At 34.2% G+C, this 15,632-nt stretch overlaps 4 protein-coding genes across 5 annotated transcripts in view; 1 reads left to right on the forward strand and 3 right to left on the reverse strand.

Annotated features, from left to right (window-relative positions):
• Positions 1 to 43: 43 nt before the first annotated feature.
• Positions 44 to 4,036, forward strand: LOC100638924 (propionyl-CoA carboxylase alpha chain, mitochondrial-like). Its single transcript, XM_020001000.1, has 22 exons — positions 44 to 188; positions 244 to 291; positions 345 to 413; positions 464 to 577; positions 1,190 to 1,375; positions 1,433 to 1,469; positions 1,515 to 1,696; positions 1,754 to 1,780; positions 1,826 to 1,893; positions 1,969 to 2,051; positions 2,101 to 2,238; positions 2,291 to 2,439; positions 2,490 to 2,558; positions 2,613 to 2,688; positions 2,740 to 2,850; positions 2,906 to 3,008; positions 3,052 to 3,256; positions 3,310 to 3,360; positions 3,403 to 3,468; positions 3,529 to 3,603; positions 3,673 to 3,750; positions 3,839 to 4,036. The coding sequence occupies exons 1-22, from the start codon at positions 102 to 104 to the stop codon at positions 3,908 to 3,910; spliced, it is 2,094 nt and encodes a 697-aa protein (XP_019856559.1). The 5' UTR covers positions 44 to 101; the 3' UTR covers positions 3,911 to 4,036.
• LOC100636394 (glutathione reductase, mitochondrial-like) lies at positions 3,949 to 10,260 on the reverse strand. Its single transcript, XM_003383056.3, has 14 exons — positions 10,082 to 10,260; positions 6,431 to 6,457; positions 6,292 to 6,386; positions 6,153 to 6,222; positions 5,770 to 5,902; positions 5,665 to 5,719; positions 5,523 to 5,622; positions 5,392 to 5,478; positions 5,195 to 5,350; positions 4,724 to 4,835; positions 4,554 to 4,682; positions 4,371 to 4,504; positions 4,160 to 4,243; positions 3,949 to 4,103 (listed from the first exon to the last, which is right to left on the reverse strand). The coding sequence occupies exons 1-14, from the start codon at positions 10,223 to 10,225 to the stop codon at positions 4,038 to 4,040; spliced, it is 1,392 nt and encodes a 463-aa protein (XP_003383104.1). The 5' UTR covers positions 10,226 to 10,260; the 3' UTR covers positions 3,949 to 4,037.
• Positions 10,261 to 10,273: 13 nt separating this feature from the next.
• LOC100639052 (erythritol/L-threitol dehydrogenase-like) lies at positions 10,274 to 13,942 on the reverse strand. The gene is made up of 12 exons (XM_011408665.2): positions 13,856 to 13,942; positions 13,678 to 13,803; positions 13,552 to 13,635; positions 12,093 to 12,197; positions 12,006 to 12,047; positions 11,911 to 11,960; positions 11,663 to 11,863; positions 11,319 to 11,464; positions 11,168 to 11,262; positions 11,031 to 11,116; positions 10,829 to 10,981; positions 10,274 to 10,321 (listed from the first exon to the last, which is right to left on the reverse strand). The coding sequence occupies exons 1-11, from the start codon at positions 13,920 to 13,922 to the stop codon at positions 10,874 to 10,876; spliced, it is 1,110 nt and encodes a 369-aa protein (XP_011406967.2). The 5' UTR covers positions 13,923 to 13,942; the 3' UTR covers positions 10,274 to 10,321; positions 10,829 to 10,873.
• A 13-nt stretch (positions 13,943 to 13,955) lies between these two features.
• LOC100639178 (serine--tRNA ligase, cytoplasmic-like) overlaps positions 13,956 to 15,632 on the reverse strand; it is a 4,272-nt gene continuing 2,595 nt past the window's right edge. Inside the window, exons 5-11 of one of the 2 annotated variants that reach the window (XM_003383065.3) lie at positions 15,359 to 15,632; positions 15,216 to 15,310; positions 15,022 to 15,148; positions 14,590 to 14,719; positions 14,371 to 14,528; positions 14,196 to 14,325; positions 13,956 to 14,142 (exon numbers count right to left, since the gene is read on the reverse strand). The exon at positions 15,359 to 15,632 is cut by the window's right edge and continues 23 nt beyond it. In XM_003383065.3, coding sequence (XP_003383113.1) covers positions 14,030 to 14,142; positions 14,196 to 14,325; positions 14,371 to 14,528; positions 14,590 to 14,719; positions 15,022 to 15,148; positions 15,216 to 15,310; positions 15,359 to 15,632 — 1,027 coding nt within the window. In that variant the 3' untranslated portion in view covers positions 13,956 to 14,029. Of the gene's footprint in view, positions 14,143 to 14,195; positions 14,529 to 14,589; positions 14,720 to 15,021; positions 15,149 to 15,215; positions 15,311 to 15,358 lie in introns of both variants that reach the window. The other variant, XM_020001020.1, reaches the window with a different exon arrangement.

Consider the following 15,632-nt stretch of genomic DNA (forward strand, 5'->3'; position numbering starts at 1 on the left):
CAAGCTCAGCAAAATTGCCAAGCCGCACCCATTACTTATCCATTAAGGTGTGGTTTTAGGTGTGGTTTTACCTCAAGTTGGTGTGGCTACTAGAGGGAAAGATGTTCAGTCGTTCTTTTGTGAGAGGTAACTTTCTTAGAGTACCCCCTAGATTCAGAAAAGCATACTGTAATGGAGGGAACTTAAAGGTATTATTATGATCAGTAAGCTTACATTTTAATTGAAATTTGTATTTTGTGCTAGACATTTGACAAGATCCTGATTGCAAATCGTGGAGAAATAGCATGCAGAGTACATAATTAATTGAAGGCTGTTAAAGCAAATGTGTATATAATGGTTTTTAGGTAATAAGAACTTGTAAAGAAATGGGAATTTCATGTGTTTCAGTTTTTAGTGATGCCGATGCACAAGCAGTAAGATTTCTTTTTGTACAGTCACAATTATGGCTTTGTAATATTTATAGTTGCATGTGAGAATGGCCGATGAAGCTGTTCACATTGGACCTTCAGTTGCTACTCAAAGTTACCTTAATGTGGATGCAATTCTAGATGCTATTTCATTAACAGGGGCCCAAGCAGTAAGTGTTCTATATGGTTCACTACCACTAATGTCATTTTATAATGACAATAGCTAAGAAAGAAAATGGCAACCTGAATTTGTCATTATATTGAATAGAGTTGCATTAAAACTTTCATTATGATAGTCACAAACCTTTACTTAATGAATGCTTTTGTCTAATGTGAGCAAAGTTTGGCCATACTAATTAATCCTGCTTAAAACTTGATATCTATTTCATTTATTCAAATTATCTGTAGGTCCCAGGACAAAAACATGCTGATTAGTGATTACATGTAGTTTAGTCTTTATTGTTAATACTTAATGGTATTGATGAAATGTGCTATATGACAAAAAAGCAAGTGTAACGAGAATTATTATGTATTTATTAATAATTTTGATTAGTACAAGCACTTTTTCTGCTATAATTTCATGTAACAAAAAATGTTGGAAACTACATGTAATCCTTCAACTATTACCAGCATACTGTTAATTTTTAATCAAAATTGTGGGCAATTTAATTTTCAATTGATGCATTACACTATAGTTGAACCAAATTTAACTCCAGCATCAACATAACATTAGGACTAGGGTAATATTTTCTGAACATTTATTTTACATATAATTAATTTAGGTGCATCCTGGGTATGGATTTTTATCAGAAAATAAAGAGTTTGCAAAGGAACTTGCCAAGCGTGGTGTTGTTTTCATTGGACCTAATGCACATGCAATACATGTAATGGGAGACAAATTGGAAAGTAAAAGAACTGCCACAGAGGCTGGTGTTAACATTGTACCTGGATATGATGGGATTGTTCAGGTTTGTGTTTGCTACATATTGATGCTTTTATTTAACTGCATTTAAATGACACAATAGGATAGCACTGAAGCTGTTAAATTAGCAAAAGAAATAGGTAATGTAAGCATGAAAGTGGGGATTAATAGTATATTCCTTTAAGGATACCCTGTGATGCTTAAAGCATCTGCTGGGGGTGGTGGAAAAGGAATGAGGATAGCATGGGATGAGAAAGATGTCATTGATGGATTTCATTTAGCCACTGAAGAAGCTAAAACAGCTGTCAATGATGATAGGATGTTAATTGAGAAGTTTATTGAAAAGCCTAGGCATATTGAAGTACAGGTAAGTCATTGATGTAATTTTATTTGAACTTGATAAATTTGTTGTAATTCATTATAGGTTTTGGGAGATGAACATGGCAATGTGGTTGGTACATAATATTTCACTTTTTGTACATAGTTACATTTTCAGGTTTATTTGAATGAAAGAGAGTGTTCAATTCAAAGGAGAAACCAGAAAGTAATTGAAGAAGCTCCTAGGTGAATCTACTTTGAAGCTAGCTTTTATACATGTACGGTGTATATCAAAATAATGACTTTGTGTTAAATTTTTAGTACATTTATTGATCCTGTTACTCGGCAATCAATGGGTCAGCAAGCAGTGGCTTTAGCTAAATCAGTTCAGTATAACTCTGCAGGTATTGTTAATTTTAGTGTTATAGTTTTGTGAAAAACTTGTGGTAATAGGGACAGTGGAGTTTTTAGTTGATCCACAAAAGAATTTCTATTTTTTGGAAATGAATACAAGGCTTCAGGTAGAGCACCCTATAACGGAATGCATCACAGGAGTAGATTTAGTAAAAGAAATGATACTATCTGCTGCTGGTATATAAAGCTAATATTATATATATATGTATTTATTCAGCATTAATGACAGGTCACAAGTTGTCTTTTACACAAGATGATATTGGTATTAATGGCTGGGCAGTTGAGGCAAGAATTTATGCTGAAGATCCAGTAAGGTTTCTTCCATCAGTTGGATACTTGTCGAAGTATATTGAGCCATCCCAAGCTGCAAATGAAATGGTCAGTGAGATAATGATTCTCTATAGGTATAAGTGTAGCATGTGTAATAGATTCGAGTTGACACAGGAATTGAAGAAGGTAGTACTATCAGTATGTTCTATGATCCCATGATTTCAAAAGTATGAATATTGACATTACTGGGAATATGTGATCCAAGATCTTTATTGTGACAGTTAGTTACACATGGAAAAGATCGATCAACTGCCCTTACAACATTAGCTAAGGCATTAGATAATTATTGCATTAAAGGTGTTGATTTTTATTGTTGACAATAATGAACTTTTTATACTTATATGCTAGGTGTAACTCATAATATACCAGTAGTAAGAGATATTATTAGTCACCCAGACTTTATCTCAGGTGATATAAGTACTAATTTCATTCAAGAAGTATATCCAAATGGTTTTCAAGGTACATGCATGTACTATGGATCAAAATGCATTTACATTGATAATTACTTTGATAGGACGTAAATTGGATGAAAGAGGTACTGAAATTTTGATTGCAGCTGCCAGCTTTATTCACATTAAACGAACTAATGCTGCCCCAGCATTTTGTAATCAAAACAGGTTAGTATATAAAATATATATGCTTCATTTTCTAACTGAACAGGCAAATGAAGTCAGCAAAAGATGATGGTAGCAAGCATATATTGTTCCTGTTAATCGGTGGAGACTCTTACAAAGTAGAAATAGAGGAAAATCATGATACCTTCTTTGCTAATATTAATGGAAAGCAAATAAAAATATTGTCAGAGTGGCAACTAGGTAATGCTATTGTGAATCTTAGCGTAGATGATGTTAAAGAAACAATCCATGTAAGTATTCAAATACATACATGTTCAGTGTGCATGTACTTTGCTTTGATCAGTTTGAGGATAGAAAGGGACAGACAATGGACCTAAGGCTCTATGGTGATAAGGTATAGATGCTTGTTATCTATATGATTTAATTGATTTGACAGTACTCTGTACAAGTTTTAAATAGTAAACAAGCAAGCATGAATGAACATGTTCCACAGAAGTCAAAGGTGAATTAGGACATTGACATAATGACTTAATTGCATTAATGTCACTGATTTCTACAATAGGATAGTTTGGCTCATATACTGAAAGCTCCTATGCCAGGAATTGTGAAATCCATTGTCTGCAAGGAAGGAGATGAAGTATGTGTATATCATGCACTGAAAATTAATTTTACTAATTTCAATGAAACATGTACAATGTACATGTAGGTTGAGAAGGGTGTTGCAATTGTAACTCTGGAGGCCATGAAAATGCAAAACCCACTCTTTGCACCATTAACTGGAAAGGTACATGCACACTGCCTATGACTGTTTTGAGTAATAATTAACAATTAAATGTACATTTATATTATACCATTTTTATAATATTTGATAGGTCAAGACTATATATGTAAAAGAAGGGGACAGTATTGCCGAGGATGACTTAATCTTAGAGCTTCAAGTGTGACTTTTGAAATTAATAATGCAACACTATTTATAATAATACTAATTTCACTACCTACGTGTAGATCAAAATCATAAAGCAAATAAAAATGAACTTTAAACTGTATCATGATACTGAATTTAACAAAAAGTTACTTCATTGTAACAAGTTCCTCTGCACTAGTAGGATGAATCGCAACACAATTGTCAAAATCATCCTACATGTAAATATATTATAAACACATGTACATTGTCTATTAAAGTCAGTTTTTACCTTTGTTGCACCCATTTTAATTGCAACTCCAAAGCCTTGCAGCATTTCATCAGAACCCATGCCAATGATATGAAGTCCAACAATCTGTAATGGCACAAAAAAAGCCACTTACAATCTTACAAACACATAATGCTGGCAGCTACATGTACAGTATATGTAAAACAATGCATATACATGTACATGTAGACATATCATAAATCAAAGCACTTACTTTCTCATCAGGAAGCACACATATCAGTTTCATGTGGCATTTGACTTTTCGGCTTGTTAGGGCATAATATAATGGAGTAAAAGTTGATGTATATATCTTCAATTTTTCATTTCCAAATTCTTTTATGGCTTCAGCTAAAAATCAAACATTGACACATGACGATACTTATTAGTGTTCAGAAACCTTCAGTGAGTCCAATCGTTCCAATAGGAGGATGACTGAACACAACAGTTGGGATATTCTCATAATCCAATTTTACATCCTCAGCATTAAATAACCTTCGAGACAGTTTTCTCCCAGCTGCAATTGCAACTGCAAACAGCCAAAATAATGTATGTGACAACAAAGCATACCTGGAGTTAACAGTTTTTTGCCAGCAACATCTCCAAGAGCATAAATGAAAGGAACATTAGTATTTTGATATTCATCAACAACAATAAAGCCAGATTTGTCCTGTTCAATCCCCTATTATGCAACATTAAGGTGCACATAGGTAACATTATATACCAAGAGTACAATGTAATACTAATCTTGAAACATTAAGTTTCATAACATTTATTAATTCTTCTGCATCTTTATAAACTATCAATGCACTTTGATCCAATTCCAAACTGAGCATATTCAATTAAAGGACACCATCTTTAATGGGTATCGACATCAGAAGATCAAGTATGAAAATTTTCAATGTGCATTTATAGGCATTGAGTGTACATGTGCATGGCTCTATTAACTGTGTAAATTGTCTTAATTAATTCAGCATAAACATAATAAAGATTAATTCATTTTAGCTATTACAAAGTTGTCATTACCACTACAATACTTACAGCTTTTTCCAATTGAAGATCATTAACATTGGCATCTCTACCAACAGCCCAAAGCAGACAGTCAACATTTGATAAACTCTTGACTTCACCTTCTCCATCAAATGGACTAACTGAAACTTCAAGAAGTTTATCTGGCTGTTGAGCAACACTAGTAATCTAAAAAAACATTAGGAAAATACAGTTCAATAATAACTAACCTTAGAATGGGGTATAATATTAATACCAGAATGTTTCATTTCATCAATGAGAGCATCTGATAACATATCATCAAAAGAACGCAATATCTATAGCAGGAATTAATAACATATGATAAATATTTTTTCAATACTTTTCCTCTACGAATGACTAATGACACTTCTGAACCAAGAGCTCTTAAAATACCAGCCATCTCAACTGCTATGTACCCACTTCCAGAAACTACAACTTTCCTATATAGAAGTATAATGCATGTTATAGTATAGTTAGATTACTTCGGTAGTTCTTCCAATTCAAAGAAACCATCACTAGTAATCCCCAATTTAGCTCCTTCGATGCATGTACATGAAAAGCATGTAATAAATGTAATTATAATTTACCAGGTACATCAGGAATAATTGGTTTTGTTCCAGTAGCAACTAGTATATGCTTGGCAGTTAGTGTAACATCATTAACAAGGACTTCATTGGGACTGACAAATTTTGCATGTCCAAGAAAAAGCTCAACATTAGCCTAATACATATACATGTATAACATAAATTCATTGTTAGATCTAGAAATAAATTGTGGGAGATCAATCTAACTAATTTGTGCAACTTAAAGAGATTTAGGCAAAATATGAGAGACCAAAAGTCAAAAATGAAAAATTTCAGGAGACCTAGACAAAACATGGAACATCAAAAGACTCCGAAACTTTCTCTAGATCTAACAGTGATAATCTGTTCAGGTAAATATACATGTACATGTATGTGCATGCAGGTACTTTTTCTAAACCAGATTCATATATCTTGTTCAATCGTTTGATATAAGAATCCCTCTCTTTTTTAACTTTTCTGTTTAAAAATGAATAATATTTGCAAAACATTACGCATTATTAATGAAAAAGTTAGTGTTTTACTCACGGCCAATTAAATATTTTATCATCGGCAGAAATATCAAAACCATAAGACTGATGATCATGAAGAGATTCAGCATGAGAAGCTGCATAAAACATAACCTGTTTAACCTAAAATATACATTCTACAACAAAAAGCATCATACCTTTTTAGGAACACAGCCCACATTGACCTAAAAACAAGCATAAAACACAAAACAAGTTGTAATCACACATTAAAATTTAATAAGAAAAACATAGCTTAGATATATTAGAAAAATATAAAACCAACACACTGTGAGGTCTCAAAAACAATTAATACACAAAAAATACCACATATATTTAACAAAAAAAAAGTTGCATTTACCTTCTATTAATTGTGTGCATATAATTAACAAAAACTAAAATGATAAATAGCACATTGGGAAACTTCACAAGCATTCATAAATAAAATTGAAATGGTCAAACAAATGATCCACAGCTACAATGTACATGTAAATAACTGGTATATACAGTAATCAACTACTCTTGGTTGAGTGTACTCTTACAAATGCCCAAACTGATGATATAAGGTGCAGCTAAAAGAGTGTGCTGGCTTCCATTAAAAATGGCCATACACATGATATTTCGTGTATACCATTTAGTCCCTAAAAGTTTTAACAATGCACACATGTATACTTTTTTGACAAAATGCTGGTTCATCAGTCATGATTATAAACCACACCCGAGTCAATAAACACTAACTAGTCTAAACTAGAATGGGTGGAGAGTCCCAAGACACAATATTTCTAGAAAGAACTAGCTAAAGTAGCTTCAAAGAGACCAAGAATTAGTAACAGCAAGAAGAATAACAACTCAGGAACACTGTAGCCTGGTGCTGTGCTTGAATACTGTGCCATTTTCAATTAAAATAGCATCCGGTTGCTATGGCAATTGTTAGCAGTGGAAGAATTTGCAAATATTAGCAGTCGCAAATATTAATCGTCCTACAGTAGTAAAATAAAATGCTTTTATTTTTCTTAAGATATGCTATAAAATATTAAAAATATTCTGTCCCTGCTGTTTGTTGTAAGGTTGAGCAATACTAATTTTGCTTCAGTTTTTGCCACCTCAAGAGCAAAAGCCAACAATCTATAACAGCAAAACAAAACTTTGAGTGAAAAAGCAATTAAGGCAACTAAACTTTGGCTAGCATTATACATGCATGCAGTCACACACTCACTGGTCAACAAGGAAATTCATACATGTACACTGTGCATCCTTGCCTACACACCAAGGGTAATACGTGAACACAAAAAATGAGCCAGCACAACCCAACAAGATATAAGGCACTTTAACCAATTGGGAAATGAGAATCTAATTTTACAGACACATGTAATTACATGTACACGTACAGTACTCGGTATAAATATTTCTATAAGGAAATAATTGTTTTACAGCTTGCATTTCATTTTAGCATTTTGACATAATCTGACTAAACATGAGTTTGAGCTGGCCACATAATTACACAATGTAGTTATCATACATGTACAAGTTCTATTTATTGTATCAAAATTGCCACATGTATAGTTTCTTAGTTGGCCATCACTTAAACTTAGGTTACTCTTTTGGCAGCTACAATGTACCTACAATTCCATACATAAAAGAGTACATAATATCTATGTAATCTTGATACATGCAAAGCTGACATAAACATGCTAACACCATCATTACAACACAAAAATTAAAAACTTTCTATGCCCAGAAAGGTGCAAAATTTTCTGTAGATCTGTCACAAAAAAACCAAATGTTCATAAAATGACAGAACAATTGCCTAATATTGCATATACATGTCCAATAAATCAGAGAGATAGTAATTTTCATAAGGCAAAGAGACATACTAAATTTAAAATTTCTAATTATTCCTCTCACGTATGAATCAAGCATGCACAAATTTAAAATGTCTAAATATTCCATTTTATAATTATTTTAAAACCACTAAAAATAACCTGATTTATGATACGTCCATAGTTTTCATTTCTATGATGCAATGTGATACTTATGATTATCTACCAGCTCAGACATAGATGTACTGTGCACGTATGATATTTATATTAATGATACTGACTCATATGCTATTAACAAAAACTTCAAATTTCATTTTGGCTGCCATTGTGGAGGCATAATATTTTAAGTAAAGTAGAAAAATAAATTAAACAGATTATCAGCCTATCAATCCATCAGTAAGGCATAGCAAACAACATCCGCCAGAGAGTGTGGTCTGGCTATAGGCATACAATACTAATAAAGAAGCTAGTCTCATGAGCTACATGTATACCAAGAGTGGATAAGGAGGAGGGGAGAGTGTCTAACTGCCCTATGCTGCTAGTGATATGTGCGCGTAGAAGTTTTATGGTTATTATTTGTACATTCCCGCATACCTTATTTAGCACAATAAGTGATAACTGCACTGAAGCCATAGTTGGGCGTGTACTTAAGTTAACTGTAATATAAAAATGGCTGCTGAACTGAGCAGCAAGAGCCTTGACCAGAGACCTTGGAAGCAGAATTTGACCTCACCTTGTTGTACCAGTCACTTTGTACCATTCTGAAGAGATTTGTAGTTTCCAAGCACACAAACCATGTTTGTTATTGACACATGAAAAGCTCTTGATCAATGATCATCCTCCTTTAGTCTGGTCCCTTGGGACCCACATCAAGAGTAAAGATAATAATAGAAGTGAAAGAATATGTGGTACATGTACTTTTGAGACGGGCTGTTAACTGCTGTTGATCTTAAAAACGAAGTATTACAGATCTGAGTTCACTGGAGCAGAGGCTTCTGACTCTTGGCTCCATGTCCTCTTTCTTGATGCTTTAGGGCGCTTAGGTGTAGTGGCATGGCGCTCATCAAGATTAGATGCTCTCAATCTGGATTGTGCTGTAGTTCTGACTCTTCCTCTTGAAACATCGTGACTACACGTGTGGGTGGGTGCACCATATAGGTTATTAGAAACACACCCATTTACTATCATGGCTGTTGATGTTTAAACAGGTCAAAGAAGGTGCTAAACAAACTGTGAAAGACTTCTACGCGCACATATCACTAGCAGCATAGGGCAGTTAGACACTCTCCCCTCCTCCTTATCCACTCTTGATGTATACTAATCTCACCTATGGGAGAAAGGTCTGGCACACTGCTTAATATACTTTGGTTCTTATGTCCAGACATAAATTAAGTTTCACATGTGACCAAAAGTCACATAAAAATTTTGATTATTAAAATGGTGTCTCCAGAAAAAATGTGGAAAAGTGCTGAAGAAAAAAGCTAAAGTGGTAGCATCAAGCATCTTTGTAAAATGGGCCATTTGGTTAAATTTTATTGTTGCTCTACATATATAAATGGTATTGGTTCAATTGCACTGGACCCATTAATTAGCACAAAAGTTTTTGCTGCATTATACATGTATGTGGCATGGCAATACATGGGTAGGGGCAGTCTTCTACACATGACATTTTCGTTACATCACAACTTGTCAGAACAAAACTACATTAAGCAAAATACCAGACTCTTTCCCGTCATCTACCCCAGTGACTGTAAGTTGGGGAATGGTCTGGTTAGCAAGACGAAAAGAAGCCCTGTTATTTACAGTATCACAACAAAAAAAGAATATTGTTATACTAGTACAAGAAAAGTACCGGTATGCTCTTTGAGGTTTGAAATAAAAAAAGACCAAGATCAACAAAAATTATACTCAACTGTCACTCAGTTTATCACATTTTAAATACCCAACAGTCACATGATTAGACTAATGAAACATTAAATCAACATCACTTACGCATGTTCCTCCCAATGGCCCATGTTCTATTATAGCAACTTTTGCACCTAAAGCCCCAGCTTTCTTGGCGCTAGCAATTCCTCCCGATCCAGCACCTATCACGAGATAATCAAATGATCTTGAAATAACCCTGGAAGCTGCCATTGTTAAGTACTACTAACGTTATTATGTTATTTACGATCATTGATTACATGTTATACAAGTTCCATTGACCTCGCCCTTTAATGAATAAAATCATGTATACTATATCCCAGTTGAGTTTGGGACAAGAAAAACTGGAATAACTTTTTATAGGAATGTGGAATAAGGATGAAACTTTCACAGGTTCTTAGTCGCCAAAGTCCATCAAAATCTGTGAAATCTTGGGTCCCTCAGCTCTTGGGAATCCTGAAAACCAGGTTCTCCCTATAAACCCAATGGCATACCAAAATGACGTTTTATGACAATTTATCTACGTCATAGTTTACATAAGAACATGTGGTCGAGCGCCCAAACTGATAATTCTTGTTTTAAAAAGCTAACAGAGCAAGATCTTCTGATAATGATGGCCTTTATGAAGACTAGTTGACTCCAGTAGCTATTGTACTGCTTATCAGGAAGAGCAAGACTGTTTTAAGAGTGAAACAACACAGCCGCCATACTTCTATGAATATCATTAAAATACTTCATTTTTGTGACGTAATTACATTTTTCAAATTCCACGCAGCTGCTTCCACTTCCGGCCCAAACTGAACTGGGATATAGTATAGCAGCAACAACAAAAATAGATAAATCAATTACAGTTATTTCTAATTAATTTTCCCAAGGCAATAAAACTATTTTTATAGATTCAGCACTTTTGTTGACTAGTTCAATTCCTTTCAAAAATTCTTTCATTGGTAGCCTGTGAGTTATTATATCCTAAACAAAAGTATAATTACTGTTAACAAATTTAATTCAAATTAAATACCTCTAGTGGTATTTGATCATTTTCAATCATTCTTATAGCAACAGGATATGTATAAGGGCTGCAATGACCACCTCTTATTGTCAATTCTGTTCAAAAAAGAGGTAAAACATTCATAACATATCTCCAATATTAACAACCTTTTGCATCAGATATAACAGTCCAATCAACAGTAGTTTCTTTACCAAACACACTATACTCCACAAAAGTTCCTTGTCTAGCAATCATCTGTAATCTGTATAGTAAAAAAACACAATATTTACTAAAATACCATTAACAGCTTATACTTACCCTTGTTTCACTGAAGCAGGATTTCCAGTTGCTTCAATGTATACATCACATCCATATCCATCAGTCAGTTTTTTAACATTTTCAATTGCATTGCAAGTAGCAGGATTAAGGGTCACATCCGCTCCACACTTTTTAGCAATATCCAGCTATACAAGATTATGGATCAAAAATCACATGTACATGTACGTAGCTCAAAGAGGTGAATAATATATTTCACAAAAATACTACAAATTCTGTGAATCACAATGACACTTATTTGTTCATGCTCCACTGGAGTTTTTTTTTGCTTAAACTTCACAATTTTTTAGATCAAACAACAAAAAATGAGTTATTAACATGCATACCTTCCAATCATAGAGGTCCATAGCAATCAACAACTTTGGACATTTCAATTTAGCTGCAGCAATCATGCCTAAACCTAATGGTCCACAACCAGAAACCACCACAACATCATCAAACTCAATTTTGCCAAGTTCAACTGCATGTACAGAGCATGCTAATGGCTCAATAAAAGCAGCTTTCCAAGGTGGAATGGATTTGGATATCTACTTATAATTTTAATTTTGTCATTTAGGCATACCAGAAGAATTACCTTATGATTAATAGCTTTGCTGGGATACTTCATGTACTGACACATTGCACCTATAAGTTATTATTATTATTAATCATGAGATTTCATTGTCTTACCAAATGAATTTTGATGAAAACCATATACATCGTGAGGAATACCTAAACAATTATTAAAGGAGCAGCACTATATCGTACTCTACTTACACATGTTGTAGCTTCCTCTTTTACAATAGCGACACTCCCAACAAGGAACAATGTTTTCAGATACAGCATAATCACCTACTTCCAAATTATGCTTTGCCTTTGCATCTATAAAATAATTATTTTACTCATATAGTTATACTTCATCATACTTAGGAGCTACTCTTAGTTACACATTTTAGCTCCAAAATAAAACAGCAGTCTACACCTATTGCATGTAAATTAACTCATTAATTCTTAGTGTTTAAAAAAATCAGGAAACTTAATTTAAACATACAAACAAAATTGTGAACTATTAAAATTAAAATCAATACTTTTATGTTATTTGATTATTATACATATCGTTAAAACACTAATATACTATTGGCCATATTGGAGGGCAACTGGAGCATAAAAGTAATCAAGTTTTAATGGAATCTTTAGTGTGGTAAACCCATCATCGAAAAGAAATGCATGATTAATCATACTGAACATAAAATTAATATTTTAAGTTTGAAAAGTAAGTTAGCAACACTTTTTATAGTCGCACCAATTGCCATAAATCATTTGGTCATGCACTTATTTCCAATATTTTTATAGCTACATTAACAAAAGCAGTACATTAGAGTAGTGACTTCTTTATTTACAAGTGAGAAGATTCATGCAATCCATTTATACATGTACATGTACAGGTTTAAACAGGGGCGTATCTAGAAATTTGGAAAGGGGGATGCTGGAGTACAGAAATGGACAGGATTGGTAATGAGGGGCGCGCGAAGCGCACTGCGATTTTGACCACATCCATTTTACGGCAGTAAAACGGCGTTTTCGTTCATTTTCGTCAATTACGGGTGGGGTCAGGATAATTTCAAGCACACTGGTACTTCTGATCACTTGTTAAAGCACTGGAAACTGCTGAAATCATAATCAGGGGGCTAGATAACTTTATGAAGAGGCTTGGTAGTGATGCAAGAGTCCAGAACTTCAGTAATTTTTTTCTGAGCCCAGCCATAAGGGGGGTGCTCAAGCACCCTCAGCACCCCCCCTGGATACGCCCCTGTTTAAATGCCTATGAAATACAGTACAGGGGTATAGAATTTAATTTAGGCATGTGGGTATGGCTGAAAGTGGATGAGGTTGGCCTTGAAATGCAAGTTTGATTATCTGATTTAAATTAAAAATTCCTACCATCCGTCACGCTTTAGGTCAATGATCACCTTCTGAATTGCCCCTGTTGCCGCCTTTGACAAAATGTGCAAACTCAGTACACAAGCCCAAAGCCAGGAGGCTCATTCAAACTACCTTCAGATCAGAGAATCTTAGCAAAAGCCATAGTTGCAGCAGTGCCTCACAATCTCTAAATTGCAACACCAAAAATGAACTCCCTCTTTTCAAACCATGGCTAAACAACACCCTTGACACCAAAGCGGCAATAAAAAATTTTCATGCAATTATTCATAGATTTATAGCTAAGTTGACATACCTTTACCAAGCTTGACTACCTCCCCAACAAATTCATGTCCAGGGATTACAGGTGGCTGAACATATTGAGGCCAAGTGTCACTACCTATTCTTGCTTAAATTATTGAATTCTACTAAAACAGCTTACCCCAAAAATAAGGTGCTCCAGAAAAACATTTAGCATCTCCAGCACAAATTCCAACAGCCAGTACTTTCACCAATACTTCGTCATCTCCAATGACAGGAATGGGGCGTGTCTCCATGCGATAGTCGTCTATAAATCAGCTATAATCCTTATTGCTTAAGAGCCATTGCCTTAAACCTACTTGGACCATAGCATACTACGCACTGCATCACAGAAGGAAGTGCACCATCACCCTTAGAACTCATCATAACAACTAGCCAAGTCCAAAGTCTTAACTCCAATTATAAATTAAATTTAAAAGAAAATGCCACACCTCTACAATAATGTGAATTGAAATTACAAAGATTCGAGTTATTCATGACTGTGCTTCATTATCCTTTTTCATGCCTGCCATTTGCTTCTTCTGCTTTTTTGTCATTGGTTCATCAATAGGTGCAGCTTGAACAAATTTAATAAATTCCTTGTATGCTAAAAATAAATATATTCCTGACACAAACATTTCTTAAAATGACAAAATATACCTGGAGGCATGTATTGACGTAAAATTTCAGGGACTACAACACCTTCTTCAGTTTGATTATTTTCCAAAATAGCACAAATGGTACGAGTTGTTGCACACATTGTAGCATTAAGCATATGGACATAATCAGCCTGTAAAGATAACTTTATAATCATAATTGCATATTTCAGAATTACTTGTGCATTCATCTTTTTTGTTAGACCAAAACGAACTTGAAGCCTTCTCGCTTGATAGTCCAAGCAGTTAGAACAGCTAACTAATTCTCGATAGGCTCCAGATCCAGGAAACCATCCCTCCAAATCATACTTCATAGCTGCAGCAAGATTTAACTCACCTAAATGCATGTAAATGCATAAAACACTTAATATAAGTAATATCTTAAAAGTGAAACAAACCAGAAACTATATTAACAACTCGATAAGGAATGCCAAGCTGCTGGTAAAAAAATTCTGCATTTGAAATCATCTCATCAAACATCTTCCAAGAAACATCATCATGAGGACTAGTTAAACAGAATTGTTCAACCTACAACAATGATACATGTACACTCACATCAAAACAAGATTACTCCTGATAATAACATTCTCATGATGCCTGCAGCAGCATGCACCAATCAGTGTCATCATAGGTATACTTTCTTCATTTTATTTATCAATTAGAGCAGAGAATTTTTGCAAGAGCATTGAAATCAGTGCCCGGCAGCTCTCCAAAAAACAAATGCACTACTTCTAGTAATAAAAATGAGTGTATACACTGTACAGTACATGTAATACTTTCAAACACTTAAACAGTTATTATGGTCATGAAATTGTAAAATGTACCAGTACCTTTTGGAACTGATGCACTCTGAATATTCCTCTTGTGTCCCTACCATGAGAACCAACTTCTTGACGGAAACAAGATGACAGTCCAGCATATCGCAAAGGCAATGTTTGAGGATCTAACCAGTCACCTCTATAAAATAATACTAACATTAAACAGTTACTATCAAATACATATATCCTTATCATAAGTTCACAACCTATGAAAAGCTGCAATTGGTTGTTCACTAGTTGCAATAAGATACTTTTCTTCCACATTACTGTCATCCACAATTTCAGAGCTCTTGCTAATAACCTAAATATTTATACAAAAATATGCAATTACGAAACTATAATTGTTAACCTTGTAAAGCATCTCATCAAAATCACTTAATTGAGCCACTTCTTGCATTACTTCTTTCTTCATAAAAAATGGTGTATACAAAGGAACAAAACTTTTTTCTGACAGAGTGGACAATGCAAACTGTATTAAAGCTTGCTCTAAAAACACCAATGGCCCCTTCAAGTAATAGCAACGATTTCCTGCCACAGTTGTGCCTCTTTGCATATCCACACCATCCACCATCACAACCAAATCCATATGAGAGTACTTTTTACGAATAGATGCATCACCAAAT

The sequence above is a fragment of the Amphimedon queenslandica genome, unplaced genomic scaffold (assembly GCF_000090795.2).
Source record: "Amphimedon queenslandica unplaced genomic scaffold, v1.1 AMPQUscaffold_13515, whole genome shotgun sequence".
Lineage (NCBI taxonomy): Eukaryota > Metazoa > Porifera > Demospongiae > Haplosclerida > Niphatidae > Amphimedon > Amphimedon queenslandica.